General features: G+C 37.8%; 1 protein-coding gene across 1 annotated transcript; it reads left to right on the forward strand.

The window, feature by feature from the left end:
• Positions 1–10,450: 10,450 nt before the first annotated feature.
• Positions 10,451–22,219, forward strand: JCHAIN (joining chain of multimeric IgA and IgM). The gene is made up of 4 exons (XM_032150686.2): positions 10,451–10,615; positions 15,105–15,228; positions 21,070–21,150; positions 21,820–22,219. Exons 1-4 carry the CDS (start codon positions 10,552–10,554, stop codon positions 22,028–22,030), a joined length of 480 nt encoding a protein of 159 aa, XP_032006577.1. The 5' UTR covers positions 10,451–10,551; the 3' UTR covers positions 22,031–22,219.
• The last annotated feature ends 1,406 nt before the right edge of the window (positions 22,220–23,625 follow it).

The raw sequence follows: 23,625 nt of genomic DNA on the forward strand, positions 1-23,625 counted from the left end.
AAATATAGTTGCAATTGCTTCTGTACTCCTTAATATTATTAAACATATTTTAAAACTTTTATTGATAATGATTCCAGATAAGTCATGTCTGCTCTTGTGGATTTGGACAGAGAGTGCCCTACAGGAGTTTTAGGAAGTTCAGAGCAACCCAGCAAGGATCTTGGTAGGAGGACTGATTGTCAGATCAAGGGGTATACCTCAGTTTTGTCATAGTAAAACAACCAGGCTGGGTGCGGTGGCTCTCACCTGTAATTCTAGCACTTTGGGAGGCTAAGGCTGGTGGATCACTTGAGGTCAGGAGTTCAAGATCAGCCTGGCCAACATGGTAAAACCCCATCTCTACTAAAAATACAAAAATTAGCCGGGCCTGGTGGTGTATGTCTGTAGTCCCAGCTACTCGGGGCTTAGGCACAAGAATTGACTGAACCCAGGGGACGGAGGTTGTAGTGAGCCGAGGTTGCGCCACTGCACTCCAGTCTGGGCGACAGAATGAGACTCCATCTCAAAAAAAAAAAAAAAAAAAAAAAAAAACCCAACACAAAAAACCTCTTCGTCTTTATCCTTTGTTAGTAATTTTATGCATGACTGATTTGTGAAATGCTGGGATATTTGGGGACTTTTAGTTTTGTGGTATTAAATTAATAGCAGTTATATATTCATGATAAGTATATATACACACACATATAATGAATTTTCCACTTTGATGGAGTGGAGATGGTTTTTGCTGTTAGCTTCTCTTGGCAGCAGATCTTTCCTCCAGTGCTAATAGAATCTTCCTTCAGTTTATTTCTCTGGATTGGTTCAAAAGTTACTTTTGTATTGTCTAGTGTCTCAAACATATAGAAGTTAGGGAGATGGTATATATGGAGAAGAGTTAAAGGCTGTGCTTTCAATGGCCATTTGACATATTTTAGAAGCTATGTTTTAGGGCAATAAATATCTTGATTTCCTCCCTGTATTCCTTGCAAGTGTGTCATTTAATTCTGGGTTTCTGGGATTGTTATATATACCTGGTTGTAAAAGTAGTCATGGAGTTCCTCTGTAATAGAGTTTGCAAATTTGTCAGATATAAAATGCTTAGCTCAAGTATACATTTTACAGTATTCTTTTAAAATTATTTCTTTTTATGTCCTCTGAAATAAATAGATTCTGGAATATGTTCATGAGAGTGCTAAGGAAATGAAAGATGATACTTTTTAGGAAGATCCAGGACTGATGATGCTCTTTCAATTCACTTAACACTTATAATAATACTAAAGATTCTGTCAGATATATTTAGGGTATCACACACACAAAAAGGATTTCTTTTTTCTAGCACATTTGGGAACACTGATAAGTTATTTCTAAATCTAAAAGATTTTTGGGTTACTTGGAATTTACAGATTGACATTTAATTCAAGGTTTCGTGTAGACTTCATGTTTTCCCTCCTAATTTTTAGAGCTGATTAAGCAATACTATTTATTAGTAAAATTTGTTTTTCATATAAAGTTCAAGGACAAATGGGAAATATGAATTATTACACTAAATGCAGAAATTAATCCATTAAAAGGAAAATCAAGAGATTTCAGCTGCATCTTGGATTTAAGGCCAAGAAGGCTGTTAAAAAATACCATCGTCCCATTTAAGAGTTCCAGTGGCAAAATGCCAGGCTGCTATCAAGACTCCTTTTATATTAGGGAAGGCTTTCAAGGGGAGAAATGAGATGACATTAAAATAGAGAATAAAGGAGAGATTGGCCTTTTATGATAAGTTTTCATGTTACCTTATGGATGAAACCCAGACTTTGAGTTTGTGTGATAGTATGGATGTATGAGTTAACTTGAGATGAACTACTGCACCCAAAATGTGCTTATTAATGGACTGATACTGATAGAGATAGGACTTTAGATGTATGCTGCAAAAGTCTATCTTAAGCACTATCCCATTAAACATTTTTCTTAATGACTTCAGTAAGGATCCGATGGCATGTGTCAAGTTTGCAGATACTGTAAAGCTGAGAGAAAGAACTGATGTCCTAGGTTTCTGAATCTGGATTAAAAAAGAATCTAAGACATTGTAATGTTGGTCTGAGTTTAGCAAGATAAAACTTAGGAACCAATGCTAAATCTCATGCCCAAATCCTAACTTGTTTAAATATTAAATATGGGAAAGTCATTACTTTATAGAAACACTTATATTTTTTAAAATGAGATTGTACACTTTAATTGAAGCCAATAGTGTAACATAGCTGCCAAAAAAGGGATATTATCATCTTAAGTGGCATTTATTGAAAAATGTTAAGTTCGGCTGTTGTTTGTACCGGCCAGATTACACTTGACTATTGAATATGTATCTAGATCCTAATTTTTAAATAGGACATTGACAATATGGAGCCTATCCACAAAAGAGACTAATATTGTTAGAAGACATAAACTTAGAGGCAGTTTTCAACTCCTTGTAAAAACGTTCTCTATTCATCCTTCATTCAATCAGTATACTAGAGGCAATCCTGCGCTTGTTCTTGGAAACAGAAGTAAGCAACAAGACAATGCCGCTCTTAAGGAGCTTTTATTCTAATGAAGAGGAGACAGTTACGACTAAGTAAACTAAAGAATTTCAAACAATAATAAGAACTATCAAGAAAATAAAACAGGGCAATATGATAGTGATTGGTAATTGGTTAGGATGATTATCATCCAGAAAAGTTCTCTCTGAGGCAATGACATTGGAGTTGAGATTTGGTGTTAAGGGGCCAGCCATGCAAGGCTATGGAAAGTGTTGCAGTCAGAGGCACTAAGACAATACGAAGGCCTTGAGCAGAGTACTGGAGAGAGATGAGTGGAAGGGGGAGTTGCAGGAAATCAGGAAGGCTAATGACTGAATTTATTCTAAGTGTAATGAGAAGCCACTGGAGGGTTTTAAATCAGATATGATCTGATTTACCTTTGAAAAGATCATTTTTCATGGTAAATGGACAATGAATTGTGGCAGGTAAGACTAGAGAAGAGTTTGGAACAGTGAACAGTTTAATGAGTTATAACATGAAACCATATTTTCGTCCAATTATTGCCTCTCAATTACTGTAACTGAATTTTTCTTTGCCTTTTGACAATGTTTTAAGAAGATTCCATAATTTAAAAATATTTTTTATTATTAAAAAATCTAGTTTATTTGCTGTGATTGTCAAACTGCTATAAATAGTAAAGCTCATTTTTTAAAAGTCTAGTTCAGTCTAATAACTTGTATCTCAAACTCACTCTTAATTTCAAGTCTCCAATGCTAAACAAGATGGAATAATGGTGCAGATTTTCCCTGCCATTTGAACCAACTAGAAAAAACTGACGAAATTTAAGAAACACTGGTTTTCTTTTTATTATTATTATTATACTTTAAGTTCTAGGGTACGTGTCCACAACGTGCAGGTTTGTTACATATGTATGCATGTGCCATGTTGGTGTGCTGCACCCATGAACTCGTCATTTACATTAGGTATATCTCCTAATGCTATCCCTCCCCCGTCCCCCAACCCCATGACAGGCCCCGGTGTGTGATGTTCCCCATCCTGTGTCCATGTGTTCTCATTGTTCAATTCCCACCTATGAGTGAGAACATGCAGAAGAAACACTGGTTTTCAAGACATTAGGCAACGCAGGACAGTGATTTCGGAGAGACTGGAAACAAATAAGGAGACCGTTACCATTGCCCCATGTTGCCTTGGAGAGAGTTCCCAGGCCATGGCTTCACTGGAGGAATTCTGCCAAACATTTAAGGAAAAATAACACTAATTCTACACAAACTCCTCCAGAAAATCGGAGAGGAGGAAATACTTCTAAACTCATCTTTTCCAGACAGCATTATTGTAGTAACAAAACCATGCAAAGACGTTACAAGAAAAGAGATTTTAGGCCGGGCGCGGTGGCTCACGCTTGTAATCCCAGCACTTTGGGAGGCCGAGGCGGGCGGATCATGAGGTCAGGAGATCGAGACCACGGTGAAACCCCTTCTGTACTAAAAATACAAAAAAAAAAAATTAGCCGGGCGTGGTGGCGGGCGCCTGTAATCCCAGCTACTCGGAGAGGCTGAGGCAGGAGAATGGCGTGAACCCGGGAGGCGGAGCTTGCAGTGAGCCGAGATTGCGCCACTGCACTCCAGCCTGGGCGACAGAGCGAGACTCCGTCTCAAAAAAAAAAAAAAAAAAAAAGAAAAGAGATTTTATACCAATTATCCCTCATGAATGTAAAAGCAGAAATTCTAAGCAAAATTTTGGTAAATAAAATTCAACAATTTATAAAAAGGATGTTATAACTAAGTGGGGTTTATTCTAGGAATGTAAGGTTAGTTTAACATTTAAAAATAAATGTAATTCAACATATTAAACAAAAAAAGGAAAACCATATGGTTATCTCAATAGACAGAGAAAAAATATTTGACAAATATTCAGTGTTTATTTCTGATAAAAACTCACAGCAAACCAGGAATAGAAGGGAACTTCCTCAACCTGGTAAAGGGCATCCAAGAAAAATCTAACATCATACTTAAAAAACTGAATTCTGAAGATGTGAACTTTTTAATAGCTTTACTGAGATGTAACTGACATACAGTGCACTGCACACATTTGAACTGTACAATTTGATCAATTTTGACATATGTGTACACCTGTGAATTCATTATCACCACTAAGATAATGAACATGTTCATCATCTCCAAAAGGTTCCTTATGTCCTTTTACAGTCTTACAGTCCCTCCTTCCCTTCTCTCTGTTCCCACCTTCCCAGATAATCACTGATCTGCTGTCACTATGCATTTGTTTGAATTTTCTAGAAAAAAATATAAATATATCCAAATATGGAATCACACACTATGTACTTTTTTTTTTTTGAGACAAGAGTTTTGCTCTGTCGCCCAGGCTGGAGTGCAGTGGCGTGACCTTGGCTCGCTGCAAATTCTGCCTCCCGGGTTCAAGCGATTCTCCTGCCTCAGCCTCCTGAGTAGCTGGGATTACAGGCGCCCACCATCACACCTGGCTAATTTTTGTATTTTTAGTAGAGACGGAGTTTCACCATGTTGGTCAAGCTGGTCTCAAACCCCTGACCTTGTGTTCTTCCCAATTCGGCCTCCCAAAGTGCTGGGATTACAGGAGTGAGCCACTGTGCCCGGCCTGTACTTTCTTAAAAAAATTTTTGTCTGGCTTCTTTCCCTCAGAATAATTATTTTGAGATTCATCCATATTGCATCTATTAATAACTTATTCATTTTTATTATTGAGTAATGGATATACCACAACTTGCTCATCCAATTTGTTTGTGGACATTTAGACTGCTTCCAGCTTTAGGCTATTACAAATAAAGCTAACATATCTTCCAAGTGTACTTCCTCCTCACCCATCCTAAGTTGGAAACTTTGGATATTTTCATTTATACTTTATATAGCATGATCATGTATCATTTTTGATGTTCCTGCACATCCACAACCCAAGGGGCCATGTCAGGTTCTCCCAGGAATGCTTTCCCCAAACTTCATTGCAGTTGGTAGCTGCATTTTCTGCAACTCCACAAGGAGTTAAGACATAATGGCCGGGCGCGGTGGCTCACACTTGTAATCCCAGCACTTTGGGAGGCCAAGGCGGGCGGATCCCGAGGTCAGGAGATCGAGACCACGGTGAAACCCCGTCTCTACTAAAAATACAAAAAATTAGCCAGGTGTGGTGGCGGGCGCCTGTAGTCCCAGCTACTTGGAGAGGCTGAGGCAGGGAGAATGGCGTGAACCCAGGAGGCAGAGCTTGCAGTGAGCCGAGATCACGCCACTGCACTCCAGCCTGGGCGACAGAGCGAGACTCCATGTCAAAAAAAAAAAAGACATGATGATGATGATGATAATAATAAGTAACTAGTACTTATATAACACTTATTGTGTGCCAAGATCTAACTTCTTCACATGAATTAATAGATGTAATAAATATTAACCCTGACAACAATCCTATGAAGCATATATTGTTATTTTCTGCCTTTTACAGATAGAGGAAATTAAGAGAGATTAAGTGATTTGTTCAAGGTTTGTCCAGTGTTACCTAGCTAGAGAGTGGTGGAATTGGGGGATAAACCCAATCAGTCAGGCTCAGAGCCCTTTCTCTTAACTATTATGCTATATTGCTTCTCAATCTCCTCTTCTTTTAGGGTCCCTGATCTCTTGTGTGATTTTCTTGAAACTCTCCCTCATTTGAATCTGGGGAGAGGAAAGTGCCCCACCTTTACTCTCTACTCACCCAAGGGTGAAGCGAGGTGGGATATGTGTGTAGGAGTCTCTTATTACAAACACTATGATTTCAACAAGGTAATAGCTGCTCTTATAACATCCCCCCCTTCCCTCCCTAGTCTTCTAAAGACGAGATGGGAGTGTATGGGAGTGGTGGAGTGGTGGCTGATGGAAGTAGATTGAGTTTTGTTGCCTCTTTTTAGAAAAAAATTGTATGTGTACATAATAGTTATACATTGAAAACTACTGTTGTCTTCCTTAGCCTGGCCTTCAATTCCTGGCCTCAAGTGATCCTCCTGCCTCAGCCTCCTGAGTAGCTGGGACTACAGGCATGGACCACTGTGTCTGGCTTTGTTGCCTCTTAACAAACCTTGGAGGAAATATTTGGCTTGCTTTAGATTTGTGGTACTTAGTCATTGTTGTTTATGATCTGTGTGCCTTAGTCACCAATGCTGAGGGAAAGGAAAAGTTACTTATTAATTATAGAAGCTATTATGGTAGTCCAGGAAAGAGGATGGAGGCTTGGACTAGGTTGGTAGTGAAAACGGAGAGAATCAGGTGAATTTGGGATATGTTTTGGAGAGAAAGCTGACCGGTGATGCTGGTAAATTGGATGTAGGGGAGAGGAAAAGAAAGGAAGCGAAGAAGAGGATTTTGGCTTGAGTAACTGATGGAGGTGCCAGTTACTGAGATGGGGGAAAACTTGAAACAGAAAGAGATTGGTATGTGAGTGTGAGGGTGGATTGGTCATCAAGAATACCGTTTTACCTGGTTAAGTTTTAGATACCCATTTCGATAGCTACATGGAGATATAAAATAAAAAGTTGGACATAGGCATTCAGAACTCAATGGGTAAGGTCAAAGTTAAAGTTATACATTTGGGAGTCCTCAGTGTGCCCTATGTTTAAAGACATAGGATAAGGTAAAATTAATTAGGGAGAGGCTAAGAGAATAGAAAAGATGAGGATTAAGCCTTGATGCCCTCAATATTCAGAGGAAAATTTGGCAAGAGACCCAGAAGGAGTCACCAGTGAGACAGGAGGAAAACAGGGAGTATAATTCTCTGTGTCCCATGAGAATAAAGTCTTGTCACAATTTGAATATCCCAAAATAAATGAGTGGTGTCCACAGGGAGTGAAGCATCCAACTATTTAAGATGATTTTCAAATAAATGCTGAATTCAGTTGTATAGAATATTGAAAAAATATTTGAGAGTCATGAAGGTGAGACTAAATTAACTTCAAGATCTCTTTCATCTAGCTGAGTCTATCACTGAATCTCTTAGCACACAAATCTTAAATGTGAGTATAGAAAAATAAGCCTTTTTTAAAAAGAATTTAGAACACATGGCTAAGTTCTCAGTCACTTAACACACATGTAAAAGGTTCTACTATTCACATCTTACATTTTTTAAGTGGCAAAAACATAACTAAAACTGGCAAAGAAATGGTTTAAAAATTAAACTGGAACTTGTATTTGTATATAGTAGGTTAATGATAAAAAGAATATGCAACAGCTTACCTATAGCACACAATTATAAGCAGATACAAACTTCAGCTAACTTTTCAGTATGGCTATTTATTTAAAAATTACCTTTATTAATCTTTTGTTCTTCCATAAATAGTTAATGCTGCTAGTTATTCTGCACCCCCTTACCTCCTGCTCTAGGCCAGTCTTTTTTCCATTAGTTTTCAAACTTCAGTGCACATCAGATTCAACTGGGATGCTTTTTGAAAATATATATCCCAAGGCCACATCTCCAGAAATTCTGAGTGTTACCAAGAAATCCATATTTTAACCAGGACTACAAGTGGTTCTAGTCAGATGATCCCTAGAGCACACAAGGCAAAACACTAGTCCAGATCCTATGTTGCCAGCATAGGTAATTCTCTTCTAATGACAAATGTGTCACACTTTATTTTTATTAATGCAATTTATTTTAGATTTATAGTTTACATAATCGAAATATAAACATGCAAGATTGGCCAGGCGCAGTGGTTCACGCCTGTAATCCCAATACTTTGGGAGCCCGAGGCAGGCAGATTACCTGAGGTTGGGAGTTCGAGACCAGCGTGAACAACATGGAGAAACCCCATCTCTACTAAAGATACAATATTAGCTGGGCATGGTGGCACATGCCTATAATCCCAGCTACTCAGGAGGCTGAGACAGGAGAATTGCTTGAACCCAGGAGGCGGAGGTTGCAGTGAGCCGAGATGGCACCATTGCACTCCAGCCTGGGCAACAAGAGCAAAACTCCATCTGAAAAAAAAAAAAAAAAAAACAAGATCAGAAGAATGAAAATATCAAATATAGAGCTTTTCTTTAGGTTAGTAATTATGAGTAAAATAATCTTTGCTGTTATAAAAAAAGAAACTTTTGGAGAAGTTTTAATTTGTTCCTAAGGATTTACCCAACTTGCTTTGGGAAGGCAGTTTAGCCTTGAGTTTATTTTTCAAGAATTAAAAAGGTATCCAGCTGACTATTAATTACTCTTTTTTTTTTTTGAGTGATTGAATAAGTCAGTTTCTAAATAAGAAACTTCAGTTGGGGGTGAGGATCTTTTAGAGTGGTTGATAGTTGTTTTGACCTCCTGACCACAAACTAAAATAATATGCTTTCAGGTCTGTTTCTTTTTTTAATAAACTGTTCATGTGACGCCAGTATATTTTCCCTAAACTCAAGTAGTTGCTAAGTCCTACTGATAGTAGAAATTAAAATAGGAATAAACTTGGACAGTTTAGTAATATTGCATATGATAGTGCCTGGTACTTTGTTCTTACAGACTTTCAATATATACTCTTTGAAGAAGTGGAATCATGTGCTAGCCTTTAATGTCTCTTTCATCCTATCATTTTGTATTTCTAGCTTTGAAGTCTGCTTGCCTTATTTATGATTCTGAAGTACTCCTAATTACCTCTTAAAATTCTAGGAGTCCCTTCAAAAATTAGAGCTCAGAACCAAAAGTAACACAGATTTGATGCTGTTGTGTAACCAGCATATTCTTGGAACCAACCTTGCCTAAGAGACAGGAAATTCTAGCATGTTGGAGTGGGAGTGCAGGGGGTCCTCTGTCCAAAAGCTCAGTTAAAAAAAAATGACACTAATTAAGTGAAAAAAATTTTACACAAAATACTGCAGTGATTCAGTTTTCTGTTGAGGCATCTCAAATAAAAATCATCTTATGGGTTTACAATTCTGAAAGGTGTAACTAGACATAAGGTCTGTCTTAATGCTATCAAATTAAAATATGGCAACTTATTTATCTAGTATATACCAGCTTCTTTTTTTTTTTTTTTTCGAGATAGAGTCTCCCTCTGTCACCCAGACTAGAGTGCAGTGGTGCCATCTTGGCTTACTGTAGCCTCTTGCATCCCAGATTCAAGCGATTCTCCTGCCGCAGCCTCCCGTATAGCTGGGATTACAGGCCCTCACCATGTCCAGCTCATTTTTGTATTTTTAGTAGAGACGGGGTTTCACCATGTTGGCCATGCTGGTCTTGAATTCCTGACCTCAAGTGATCTACCTGCCTCGGCCTCCCAGAGTGCAGGGATTACAGGTGTGAAGCACTGCGCCCAGCCAAGCATCTACCAGCTTCTAATTCCAATTCCATGTTTGAGCTTATAAAATAACTGAAAATAATCAAAATGTATACAAAATATATATTTTGTAAGATGCATACAAAATATATATTTTGTAAGATGCATACAAAATATATATTTTGTAAGATGCATACAAAATATATATTTTGTAAGATGCATACAAAATATATATTTAAATCTGGTAGCTTGGTTAATTAAGGACTAGTATAAAAAATTAACATTAGATACACTTGGGACCTTAAAGGACTTTCATTTCTCTCTCCTTCCTTCATCTCTCCTCCTTCACTTCCCTTCATTTATTATTCTAGGCATGACAAGTGTCAGATGTCTGATTTGAAGACTAATATGAGTATATCTAGGTAATAAAATGGAAAATCCCTATTTCAACATTCTTAATGGAATCCTTCCTTGAAATTATTATTAGTCTTCTGGTTTAAACATTTATATAGTGTAAATGCAAAATAAAAATAATTGTATCAAATTATGGTTTTTATTTGGATGCTTTGCAAGAAAATACTTAAATGTGAGTCATACATTTTTCCAGTTCAACATTTAAACTTCAGACTTCAACCACAGTTGTGATTGTTTTTAGTTTGTTAGCTGCCTGGAGTGTTATTTTAAGAAAGCAGAAGCACCATCATTTGCACACTCCTTATAGATCACACACCTTAACCCTGACTTTTTTTGTTCCAGTTTTTCAGAAGAAGTGAAGTCAAGATGAAGAACCGTTTGCTTTTCTGGGGAGTCCTGGCCATTTTTGTTAAGGCTGTTCATGTGAAAGGTATGTGATATTTAGAAAATGATCCCAGATCAAAGGAAAAATATAGGACAGATCTGTTTTTCAGTTTTAAAGATTTATGCCTATGCTTTGGTTGGCCAGCTAGGCAGCTACTTTTTCCTAACATGCTTTAATCTTTCTATGGCAGTTGTCTTTACATAGATAAGACTCTTTTTATTCTTTTTTCTCTTCTCTTACTTGCTTGTTTGCCTACTACAAACTAGAGAATAAGAAATTAGCTAACTACAGATAGTCCTGTTTACATGAAGGTCCATATTGAATCTTAAAAATCTGTAATCCTTCCCTTGAGTCTCTTAAATTAATATTCTGGAGAAATGAAATAATAATTACTGTAAGTACAACATGGAATACATTGGGATTTTATTTCCCCAAAGAGGCTGGTATTGGTTTTAACAGCTTTCCTGGATCTGAGCCCACAGATTTATTATGACGCTTTAACAATGTTTAATGTTATACAGGTTGCCTATAAATTAATGACTGAACTTTTGTTATTTTGTTTATTGATCTTTCAAACAACTTCAGAAAATGGAATACATTCTGAATTTAGAGGTACAGTATTAAATAATTTTCATTTAGAAGGACACACTAAAATTTGTCTGGATTGTTCCTATCACTGAGTCTGTGGTTCTTATTTCAAGATGAATAATGACAGAAATGTGATTAAGAATAGGCCTTATATATATATTTTATACTAATTTAGCATAAAGAGTAACTTTCTAATGATTTAAAATATAAAATATTAGTAAAGCATGTACAATATAAGTATATATACATATCTAAAAATATATGATATATATAATGGGGCTACTTCCCTATAAACCCTATAAAGTTGAAAGTTAAAAATATCATACTTTCAACTTGCAGTGACTTTATAGGGAGGTAGCCCCATTGTAGCTGAGGAGCATACTGAATACATATCACTTTCACAGCATCATAAAGTAGAAAAATCGTAAGTAGAACCATGGTAAGTTGGGGACCATCCGTATGTAAAATAGCTATCACTTACTGAATATGATATTCTAGGTATCATGCTAATTCCTTTACATATAATATTCAATTTAATTCTCTCAGTAACCATATGAGGATAAATACTGTTATTACTTCTGACATACAGTTGAGCCAGTTGAGACTTACAGAGGTGAAATAACTTACCAAAGTCATACAGCAAGCAAGAATGTAAGTAGAACCCAGGCAATCTGACCCTATAGCCCGCACTCCTACTATCCTGTTCTGCCTTGTGTAACGCAATCACTTTTTAGTAAACTCATTAGGTCATATCTAGCGTATGTTGTTAAATCTATTTTCTTATTTGTTTGAACTGAATTAAATTTAACAAATATTTATTGAACAGCTACTATGTGTCAGATGCTCTTGGAATAAAGTAAAGCACAGTCCCTAATAACAGGTTTGTTAGAAAAAATACTGCCTGTTGGTGAGAGCAAATGCTAGACTCTAAGTCTTGGTGAATTGAAAGTATTTGTAACTTTTCTGACGGTTATGTATTTCTGATAGATGTTAGGCTGCCTAACATTTTTATATATTAACTTCCCAGGTTTCTGGTAAGGAAATAATTATATGCCATAATAGAATATAGACATTTTCTATTTAAGACTTAATAGGCAAGTCACTCCTCAACAATCTGTATTTTTGGTCAGGCATTATGTGCTCATTTATATTTCATTGAGAAAAAACATTTAAGAGTCATGGATACACAAGTAGGAAAGAGGACATCATTTAAGTCATTTTACGTCTTTCAGATGTTAATGAGTTATTTCATTACCTTGAATTGACTCCATAATGTTTCTTTCCAATATTACACAGACTGTGTCAGAAGATTCATTAGGAACTTATGAATAATGGTATAATAATACATTATAAAGTACTTCAAACAGCTACAAGTACAATAACAATGATCTTAAAATGTTTGTATAGTGGCTCTTATCATTAAGACTGAAATACTGCATTAGGTCCTCTTTGCTCTGGGAATCGTCTCAGGAATAGACTTCCAGTTAAAATTATAACTATTCTGATCATTTAAACTTTATAACTTGAATTCGTATACTAAATCTTTGTTTTTTTTTTTTTTAGTTGAGGCTTAATGAGAAGAATTGTTTTTTTCCAGGCTGGAGTGCAGTGGCGCAATCTCGGCTCACTGCAAGCTCCGCCTCCTGGGTTCACGCCATTCTCCTGCCTCAGCCTCTCCGAGTAGCTGGGACTACAGGCGCCAGCCACCACGCCCGGCTAATTTTTTTTTGTATTTTTAGTAGAGACGGGGTTTCACCGTGGTCTCGATCTCCTGACCTCGTGATCCGCCCGCCTCGGCCTCCCAAAGTGCTGGGATTATAAGCGTGAGCCACCTCGCCCGGCTAATGAGAAGAATTGTTAAAGGTCACTTAGCTAAAATTATATGAATAAAGCATATTTAACATCATTGTTGTTATTATTATTGTTATTTTTTGAGATGGAGTCTCGCTCTGTCGCCCAGGCTGGAGTGGAGTGGGGCAGTCTTGGCTCACTGCAACCTCCACCTCCCAGGTTCAAGAGATTCTTCTGCCTCAGCCTCCCGGGTAGCTGGGACTAAAGGTGTGCGCCACCACGCCTGGCTAATTTTTGTATTATTAGTAGAGATAGAGTTTCACCGTATTGGCCAGGCTGGTCTGGAACTCCTGAACTCATGATCCACTTGCCTCAGCCTCCCAAAGTGCTGGGATTACAGGCGTGAGCCACTGTACCTGGCCAACATCATTGTTATTATTAATTAGCACTCTTATTTAATAGCGTTACTTATGTAAAGCTATTATTGAATTTTTAAAATCTGATAATTTGCCGGGTGCGGTGGCTCATGCCCATAATCCCAGCACTTTGGGAGGCCGAGGAGGGTGGATCACCTGAGGTTAGGAGTTCAAGACCAGCCTAACCAACATGGTGAAACTCGGTCTCTACTAAGAATACAAAAATTAGCTGGGCATGGTGGCACATGCCTGTAATCCCAGCTACTTGGGAGGTTGAGGCAGGAGAATCACTTGAACCCGGAAGGTGGAGGTTGCAGTGAGCTGAGATCGTGCCATTGCACTCCAGCCTGGGCAACAAGAGTGAAACTCTGTCTCAAAAAATAAAATAAAATCTGTTAATTGATCCAAATCCAGATGATACAAAATCTCCTTTGTTTATTCCTTGCAATACTTATCAAGGTTGGGTGCAGTGGCTCTGTAATCCCAGCACTTTGGGAGGCTCGAGGCAGGTGGATCACTTGAGGTCAGGAGTTTAAGACCAGCCCGGGCAACATGGTGAAACTCCATCTCTGCTAAAAAAAAAATACAAAGATCTAGCCAGGCGTGATGGTGCACACCTGTAGTCCCAGCTACTTGGGAGGCTGAGGCAGGAAAATCACTTGAACCCAGGAGGCAGAGGTTGCAGTGAGCCAAGATCGTGCCACTGCACTCCAGCCTGGACGACAGAGTGAGACACTGTCAAATAAACAAACAAACAACTTATCAGACCTCTTTGTCTAATGTTAAGATTAGACAATAAACGTTGACATTCAAAGTTAAGGCTTTAATGGTCATATGTGTATTTATTCATTTATTCATTTTTTTCTGTATACAGGCATATTCAGTTGAGATTGTACCTCATAATATTTCTAAATTGCTTTTGCAAATTTATAGCACTTTATGTCTAAATATACTCTATCTTTTAAAATAATTCCTTTTTTTTTTTCCTTTTTTTTGAGATGAAGTCTCACTCTGTTGCCCAAGCTGGAGTGCAGTGGCACGATCTTGGCTCAGTGCAACCTCCACCTCCCTGGTTCAAGTGATTCTCCTGCCTCAGCCTCTCGAGTAGCTGGGACTACATGCACGCACCACCATGCCCGGCTAATTTTTGTAGTTTTAGTAGAGATGGGGTTTCACTATGTTGGTCAGGCTGGTCTTGAACTCCTGACCTTGTGATCTGCCTGTCTCGACCTCCCAAAGTCCTGGGATTACAGGCATGAGCCACTGCACCCGGCTTAAAATAATTCTTATAAGAAATATAGCCTTTTTTTTTAATTGAATCATGTACTATGATAATCTGATTGTTATTATGAAAAGGCAGATAATTGTGGTAGAGAATATTTAAAAGTCTTACAAAATAAGGTTATCTTGGAGGAAAACATGCCTGTTCTTAACTATAATACAATTTATACAAACAAATTTTAAGTACAAATGAGAGTTCAGGAAGGATGCGAAAATCAGAATTCTTTCAGCCCAGATTCCCATAGACTGGTTCAAGAAAAAAGTGAAAATTCCTTTTAGAGTACCTTTGGATTTCCTTCACTGTGATGTAAGATTCTGCTTAGAGAACAAATGGAGAAAGCTGAGACAAACCAACCATAAAACTGTTTTTCTGCAGGCAAGAAAGATAAAATAACTCAATACAAAATACATAAATTGACCTTTGTTTTCCTTTCTTTTTAATACGTTTACCTTTCAAGCCCAAGAAGATGAAAGGATTGTTCTTGTTGACAACAAATGTAAGTGTGCCCGGATTACTTCCAGGATCATCCGTTCTTCCGAAGATCCTAATGAGGACATTGTGGAGAGAAACATCCGAATTATGTACGTGGCATTCCATACTCCCTTTTTTCCTGTTCTAAGCAGAGATACTTTCTGACACTGAGTGTTGTTTGAATGTAATACCTGCCTCTTTACTCCCCTTTTTGCTGTGGAGCACTTTACATGAGTTAAGAATTGAGTCTTGTGAATGAGCTTGAGGCAATTTTATTGAAATTGGGGTAAGAATGAAAGATTACAGCCAATCTAAAATCAGTGGGATACATCAAATTATAAACAAAGGTTGTAATCTAGTCATCAACATGCACTGTTTATATGGAGTTATTTCTATTTATTTATTTTTGTTTGCTTGTTTTTGAGACAGGGTCTCACTCTGTCACCCAGGCTAGAGTGCAGTGGCAAGATCACTGCTTACTGCAGCCTCGAACTCCCAGGCTAAAGCAATCCTCCTCAGTAGATGGGTCTACAGGCACGCACCACCCCACACCTGGATAATTTTTTATTTTTCTCTAGAGAAAAGGTCTCACTATGTTGCCCAGGCTGTTCTCGAACTTCTGAGCTCAAGTGATCCTCCTGCCTTGGCCTCCCAGAGTGCTATGATTACAAGCCTGAGCCAACACGCCTGGCCAAGTTATTTCAATTTGAATGAGAACTTTCAGTTGCCCTTGATCAGTTCAAACTGAAACTTCAGATAACACTAAAGCCTTATTTTGTACCATATATACATAACTGAGTCTTTTACACTGTAATCAGATGTCTGCATTGAGATAAGGCAGACTGATCACATTAACTAATTTGATTCGATCTCACTTTTAGATTGGATTTCAGATATTCATTTCGTTTCACACACAGTCCAGAGTTATATGCTATACAGCTCTTTTTCAATAGCAAGAATGCTAATACTATTTGAGAAATTAGATTTCTGTTGGATCCAATCAGTTATAAGTTTTCCTTGTAAACCACTCCTACCTTAATAGTTTTTCCCCAATCAAATCTCCTATAGAAAGAGAACAGAGCATTCCATTCCATTCAATCAATGGGAAAAGTATAATGTGTTTAAGAATTTTGTTTTAAGTTCTGTCTGGGACACTTAATAGCTGTGCGTTTTTGTATGCAAGTTACTTACCTACTTTGAACTTCAACTTTTTCATCTTTAAATGAGGAAAAAATCATGCTTAACTCATAGGCTTATTGTAAAAATAAATAGAGAATATCTATTCCTTTTAGAGCTTATATATTTCTGGGACATATTAAAAATATTTACTATTATTTATTCACCTAATCTACGTGCCAATTATTGTCACTATCCTGCTTAAAAGCCTTGTGATGGTTTCCCCAACATTGATCTTAGGATGTATTACAAATGCCTTGGCCTGACCTTCAAAGCTTAGCATAACTCTCAAGATCATCCATTGCCACTTTTCTTTTACTTTATGTTTAAAAATTCCGCACTACTGGGGCTGGGCACGGTGGCCCATGCCTGTAATGCCAGCACTTTGGGAGGCCGAGGCGGGTGGATCACCTGAGGTCAGGAGTTTGAGACCAGCCTGGCCAACATGGTGAAACCCCGTCTCTACTAAAAATACAAAAATTAGCTGGGCATGGTGGCAGGCACCTGTAATCCCAGCTACTCGGGTGGCTGAGGCAGGAGAATTGCTTGAACCCGGGAGGCGGAGGTTTCCGTGAGCCGAGATCGCGCCATTGCTGCACTCCAGCCTGGGGGACAAGAGCGAGACTTTCTCGGAAAAAAAAAAAAAAAAAAGTTCAGCACTGCTGTAGTGTCTCTATTTCCCCACATTCACAGTGCTTTTACACCTGCTAGTTCCTCTGTTTGAAGAACTCTGTCCCACCCCTCTTAGCCTAGTTAACTCTTTCTCAATGTGCATGTCTTAGTTCAGCCATCACTTCCTCTAGCAGGTTTTCTTTGACCACAAAGATCCTGCCCACATAGCTTCGTGCTAGGGATAGAATAGCTAGAGTAGTGGGTAATTGGGAAGAATGGCATACATGACATTGGCACTTAAGCCATGTTGAAGAGTGTCTATCTTATGTTTAAACCTCCAGGAGATTTTGAAAATCTCCTCCATGATCTTCTAATTCATCTTTTTATTTTATGAAATGATTCTTTTTATATTATATTGTTTACTGAAATCAGATAATTCAGATACTTCATGACACTTTGTCTGATGTGTTGATCTTCCCTGTTCTGATTTCTGAGAGTATATTGCCATTGCTGTGCCATTATGGTATTATTATTATTATTATTATTTTTTTTTTATTATACTTTAGGGTTTTAGGGTACATGTGCACAATGTGCAGGTTTGTTACATATGTATCCATGTGCCATGTTGATTTCCTGCACCCATTAACTCGTCATTTAGCATTAGGTGTATCTCCTAATGCTGTCCCTCCCCCCTCCCCCCACCCCACAACAGTCCCCGGAGTGTGATGTTCCCCTTCCTGTGTCCATGAGTTCTCATTGTTCAATTCCCACCTATGAGTGAGAACATGCGGTGTTTGGTTTTTTGTCCTTGCGATAGTTTACTGAGAATGATGTTTTCCAGTTTCATCCATGTCCCTACAAAGGACACGAACTCATCATTTTTTATGGCTGCATAGTATTCCATGGTGTATATGTGCCACATTTTCTTAATCCAGTCTATTGTTGTTGGACATTTGGGTTGGTTCCAAGTCTTTGCTATTGTGAATAGTGCTGCAATAAACATACGTGTGCATGTGTCTTTATAGCAGCATGATTTATAGTCCTTTGGGTATATACCCAGTAATGGGATGGCTGGGTCAAATGGTATTTCTAGTTCGAGATCCCTGAGGAATCGCCACACTGACTTCCACAATGGTTGAACTAGTTTACAGTCCCACCAACAGTGTAAAAGTGTTCCTATTTCTCCACATCCTCTCCAGCACCTATTGTTTCCTGATTTTTTAATGATGGCCATTCTAACTGGTGTGAGATGGTATCTCACTGTGGTTTTGATTTGCATTTCTCTGATGGCCAGTGATGATGAGCATTTCTTCATGTGTTTTTTGGCTGCATAAATGTCTTCTTTTGAGAAGTGTCTGTTCATGTCCTCTGCCCACTTTTTGATGGGGTTGTTTGTTTTTTTCTTGTAAATTTGTTTGAGTTCATTGTAGATTCTGGATATTAGCCCTTTGTCAGATGAGTAGGTTGCAAAAATGTTCTCCCATTCTGTAGGTTGCCTGTTCACTCTGATGATAGTTTCTTTTGCTGTGCAGAAGCTCTTTAGTTTAATGAGATCCCATTTGTCGATTTTTGCTTTTGTTGCCATTGCTTTTGGTGTTTATTTTGAGATGGCGTTTCCATCTGTCACCCAGGTTGGAATGCAGTGGTGCGATCTTGGCTTACTGCAACCTCTGCCTCCTGGGTTTAAGCAATTCTCCTGCCTCAGCCTCCCCGAGTAGCTGAGACTACAGGCACGGACCACCATGCCCAGCTAATTTTTTTTGTATTTTTAGTAGAGACGAGGTTTCACCATGTTGGCTAGGCTAGTCTCGAACTCTTGACCTCAGGTGATCTGCCCACCTTGGTCTCCCAAAGTGGTGGGATTGCAGGCATGAGCCACCATGCCCAGCTTTTTTTTTTTTTTTGAGACAGAGTCTCACTCTGTTGCCCAGGCTGGAGTGCAGTAGCATGATCTTGGCTCACTGCAACCTCTGCCTCCTGGGTTCAAGCAATTCTCCTGCCTCAGTCTCCCGAGTAGCTGGGACTACATGTGCACGCCTCATCGCCTGGCTAATTTTTGTATTTTTAGTAAAGACAGGGTTTCATCATGTTGGCCAAGCTGGGCTTGAACTCCTGACCTCAAGCAATCCACCTGCCTCAGCCTCCCAAAGTGCTGGGATTACAGGCATGAGCCACCATGCCGAGCCTGCCATTATGGTATTATTCCCAACTCCATTACTTACTAAAATGGTGTGACTTTGGGCAAGTTACTTAACTAGCCTTTTTCCTAAACTTTAAAAAAAGGGATAATTATGTATGTATGAATTTATACACATATACTTTATAGGGTTGTGAGGATTAAATACAATAATTCATAAAAGAGCAGTGTTTGGCTTATAGTAGCCTCTCCTTTTTCTGATATTACTAGAGTCTTTACAGTCTTATTAAGAATAGTTTCATTCATTCATTCAACGAATGTTTATTTAGTAACTGCCAAATATTAAGGGTTGGTGGTGGAGATAAAACAGTTTATTTAAAATACAGTCCATTTCTTAAAAGAATTTATAGTCTAACAGGAAACCGTAAACAATTAAAAAGGCAATTACAATTCTGTATTGTAAGTGCTATGATAGGAAAGGGCATGGGTTGTTATAGGAGTACTGAGGAGGGGTACCCAGTCCAATCCTCGGGGAGAGGAGAAGGGTGGCAGTGGGAGGCAGGAAAGCGTGTTTGGGATAAGTGGTGGGATGGATGATGGCTGTTAGCTCAGTAGGAGTTTGCTGGCTAAATGTGTGTGGGGAGTGAGAGAATTAATAGGTGGGGGAGATCATTCCAGGAAAAGGAAACAGGATTGCTGTGACGATTATATGAGATCATCATGTAATATGCTTAGCATAGTACCAGGCACACCGTAACCAGTATTATATGTTAGAACTGTTATCGTTAAGATAGGAGATGAGAAAAGCATGGTACGTTTGTGGAATTGCAAGTGATTGTTTACAGCTGGCATGCATTGTAGATGGTGACATTGTGAGAGATGAAGCTGGAGAGTTAGGGGCATATTAGGATATGTGCCTTCTATGCTATTTTGAGGATACCCTGTTATCTGTGGAGAGACACTAGAGGTTTTAAGCAGAGAAGAAAATTAAGCTTGCATTTTTAGAAAGGATGTTTGGCAATAATGTGGCCAGTGGTTTGAAGGAGTCAAGACGAAAGGAAGACATTGTTACAGTCTAGGAGAGGACAGTGGTGTCCTGAATTAAGGCAGTAATAATGAGAAGAGAGGCATGTGGATGGATTTCACACATGAAAATAATTAGAATCAACTGGACTGTGAGATTGATTAGATATGTGACAGGGGAGGATTCAGGTATGATAACCAGGTTTTTGGCTTGGATGGTATTGCTAAATACTGAGTTAGGAAACACAAGGTTTTTGTTGTTCCTTTTGGTAGGGAGGGGTGCACATGAGAAGGAATGATGACTTAGATGAAAAAAATTTTAAAGTTAATGAAATCACCTGAACTCGTTGACAATCATCTAATTTTTCATGGGACATCACGATGAAGAAGTTCCAGCTTTGTTACTTAATTGTTGTGTGAACTTGGGTGGATCACTAACCTCTCCTATTTATGATTTCCTCTCCTCTAGAATCTGGATAAGAATATCTGTCTGTCCATTTCACAAATATTGAACATATTCCATATGCCACATACCTAGCTAGGCACTGGGAATACATAAATGTTTTTGCCTCAAGGAACTTACTTAGCCCAGGGAGGCAACCACTCTGTAGACAAGCAACTATGATACTGCATTCGATATAATAAATATATATGAGCATTAATGAGACTGCAGAGGAAGAAGTTTGTTGAAGGGTGGAGATAACATCAATATAATTATTACAGAGGTAAAACGTGCGTTGAGTTTTAAAGGAAAAGCAAAAATTTGCCACGTCAGCAAAGATGGTTGCCAGCGGAGTTGCTGTGAGGTTTATTTTGAATGAGAAATATTTAAAATATAGCAAGTTACTATAAAAATCTGAGTAATGGTATTACTCTAGAGTGCTTATAGAGTACTAAATACAATAAGTACTGTTCTGATGAAATAGTGGCAGTATACTTATTACCAAAAATAACAATATCTGCATTTCATTGTTTTAACTTTGTTTTCTTTCTTTTCTTTTAGTGTTCCTCTGAACAACAGGGAGAATATCTCTGATCCCACCTCACCATTGAGAACCAGATTTGTGTACCATTTGTCTGACCTGTAAGATATATTTTTTTCCATAGTAATATAGATGTGGAAGTTAATAGCTTTTAATTTTAACCTTGTTAGTAAGAATGTTTTTCAAAATATGTTGGAGTATAAACATTTACAAACATAATCTGAACTTTTGAATACATTAATTCCTATGTTAATTATTAGGTATCATAAATTCATAAAACTTTGTCACAGATAAAATTTAGCTATACATTTTTTCTAAAGAAAAAATTATTGGCATTCATAGAAAGGCCAATTTCTCTTAATAGTTCAATAAGTGGATTTGATCTTATAAACAGGCAGGTGTTTCTTTGGAAATGACAGACTCCAACATCAATTTTTTTTAATTCTACCTTTCTTGTCACTATAAATAACTTGTTTAAACAGATATGCAGTTGGGAATAAGCCTAACATAGTAGAAATTGCTGTATGGTGTAGATAAAACAATCATATTATCATATCATTAATTATATTGCTTACTTTCAACTAATATATATTAAAGATTGGAAAATCCCATAAGCTATTCTGTATTGTAGAGCTGCTTATGTCTGAAAGGAGTCATCCTTTGCTGTCACGTCAGAGCTGCAAGAACTAATTGATTTTGGATTGAAATGTGTAGTCACATTTTGACACAGCATTTGAGGGGATTGTCTAATATATGTATTTGCTTTTCAGCTGTAAAAAATGTGATCCTACAGAAGTGGAGCTGGATAATCAGATAGTTATTGCTACCCAAAGCAATATCTGTGATGAAGACAGTGCTACAGAGACCTGCTACACTTATGACAGAAACAAGTGCTACACAGCTGTGGTCCCACTCGTATATGGTGGTGAGACCAAAATGGTGGAAACAGCCTTAACCCCAGATGCCTGCTATCCTGACTAATTTAAGTCATTGCTGACTGCATAGCTCTTTTTCTTGAGAGGCTCTCCATTTTGATTCAGGAAGTTAGCGTATTTATTACCAATGAATTTGAAACCAGGGTTTTTTTTTGGGGGGGGTGATGTAAAACCAACTCCCGCCACCAAAATAATTAAAATAGTCACATTGTTATCTTTATTAGGTAATCACTTCTTAATTATATGTTCATACTCTAAGTATCAAAATCTGCCAATTATCATGCTCACCTGAAAGGGGTATACTCTCTTAGGAATACAGTTTCTAGCATTAAACAGATAAACAAGGGGAGAAAATAAAACTCAAGGAGTGAAAATCGGGAGGTGTAATAAAATGTTCCTCGCATTTCCCCCGCCCTTTTTTTTTTTTTTGGCTTCGCCTTGGAGAGCCAGAGCTTGCGCATTTTCTTTACTATTCTCTTTAAAAAAAGTTTCACTCTGTAGAGAACATATATGCATAAACATAGGTCAATTATATGTCTCCATTAGAAAAATAATAATTGGAAAACGTGTTCTAGAACTATTTACAAAAATAATTTAAGGTGAAATCTCTAATATTTATAAAAGTAGTGAAATAAATGCATAATTAAAAATATATTTGGACATAACAGACTTGGAAGCAGATGATACAGACTTCTTTTTTCATAATCAGGTTAGTGTAAGAAATTCCCATTTGAAACCATCCATTTTGTAACTGAACCTTATGAAATATATGTATTTCTGGTACATATTCTCTAGCACAGTCTGAGCAATTAAATAGATTCATAAGCATATACCTGTGTGAAATAATTTGTTGGAAAAAAGTTTCCTTATATTAACTTTCTTTATGTGAGTTAACTTGTTATTGATGAACGGTTTGTAAGTATGATGTAACGATGCATTAATCATAGAACTCATACATGTACATACTTGAGGTGGCTTTGCCATTTTATACCCATAATTAAATAAAAGGGCAAAATCCCCCCTGATAAATACCATGTTTATCATGGCACATAAAACTTTATGGCAGAAAGCCAAGGCCAATTGACATATATATTTAAGGGTACTATGGAAAGTAAATGCTAACTCTGAGTTTAAAACAGTGGGAAGATGATTAGTAAGAGTTGGTTTCTTGAAAAGGAGTTGTTCTGGTAATAGTCATTTTTAATGACTTCCACCAATTATTCAGTGTTTCTTTAGGGATATGCGTAGGACACTGGTGCTTCAGTAGAAACCCCAGTTTTGGTGTATTAAAGATACATCCATTCTTGACTGATCTTTAATCTAGAGTGTGGTTTTAGCCAAGTCTTTGAATTTCATTTAGTCAGTAAACATTTATTAAATATTAACCAGATGCACAGGATTGCTCTGTGGTGGTGAAGTTATGGTAAGTGCCCTCGAGAAAGTCACTGTCACTGCTCACTCCCCAGAACTGTGCTTAGGTGTCATCTTCTCTGTGAGAACCACCCTGACTACTTTTTAAATATTTCAAACCCCGTTTCTTTATGTTAGTCTACTTCCCCCCATGTACTTATCTCCCTCTAGCAGACTATGTAATTTACTTATGTGTCATGATTATGGTCTGCCTCCCCTCACTAGAGTGTA

The sequence above is a fragment of the Hylobates moloch genome, unplaced genomic scaffold, assembly GCF_009828535.3.
Source record: "Hylobates moloch isolate HMO894 unplaced genomic scaffold, HMol_V3 SCAFFOLD_2, whole genome shotgun sequence".
NCBI classification, from domain to species: domain Eukaryota; kingdom Metazoa; phylum Chordata; class Mammalia; order Primates; family Hylobatidae; genus Hylobates; species Hylobates moloch.

Excerpts from the sequence above, each read along its gene's own strand:
- JCHAIN (XM_032150686.2), top strand. The coding sequence starts at position 10,552 with ATGAAGAACCGTTTGCTTTTCTGGGGAGTCCTGGCCATTTTTGTTAAG. Across the intron at positions 10,616-15,104 it reads TAAGGCTGTTCATGTGAAAG|CCCAAGAAGATGAAAGGATT; the intron begins GTATGTGATATT and ends TTACCTTTCAAG. Across the intron at positions 21,151-21,819 it reads GTGTACCATTTGTCTGACCT|CTGTAAAAAATGTGATCCTA; the intron begins GTAAGATATATT and ends TTTGCTTTTCAG.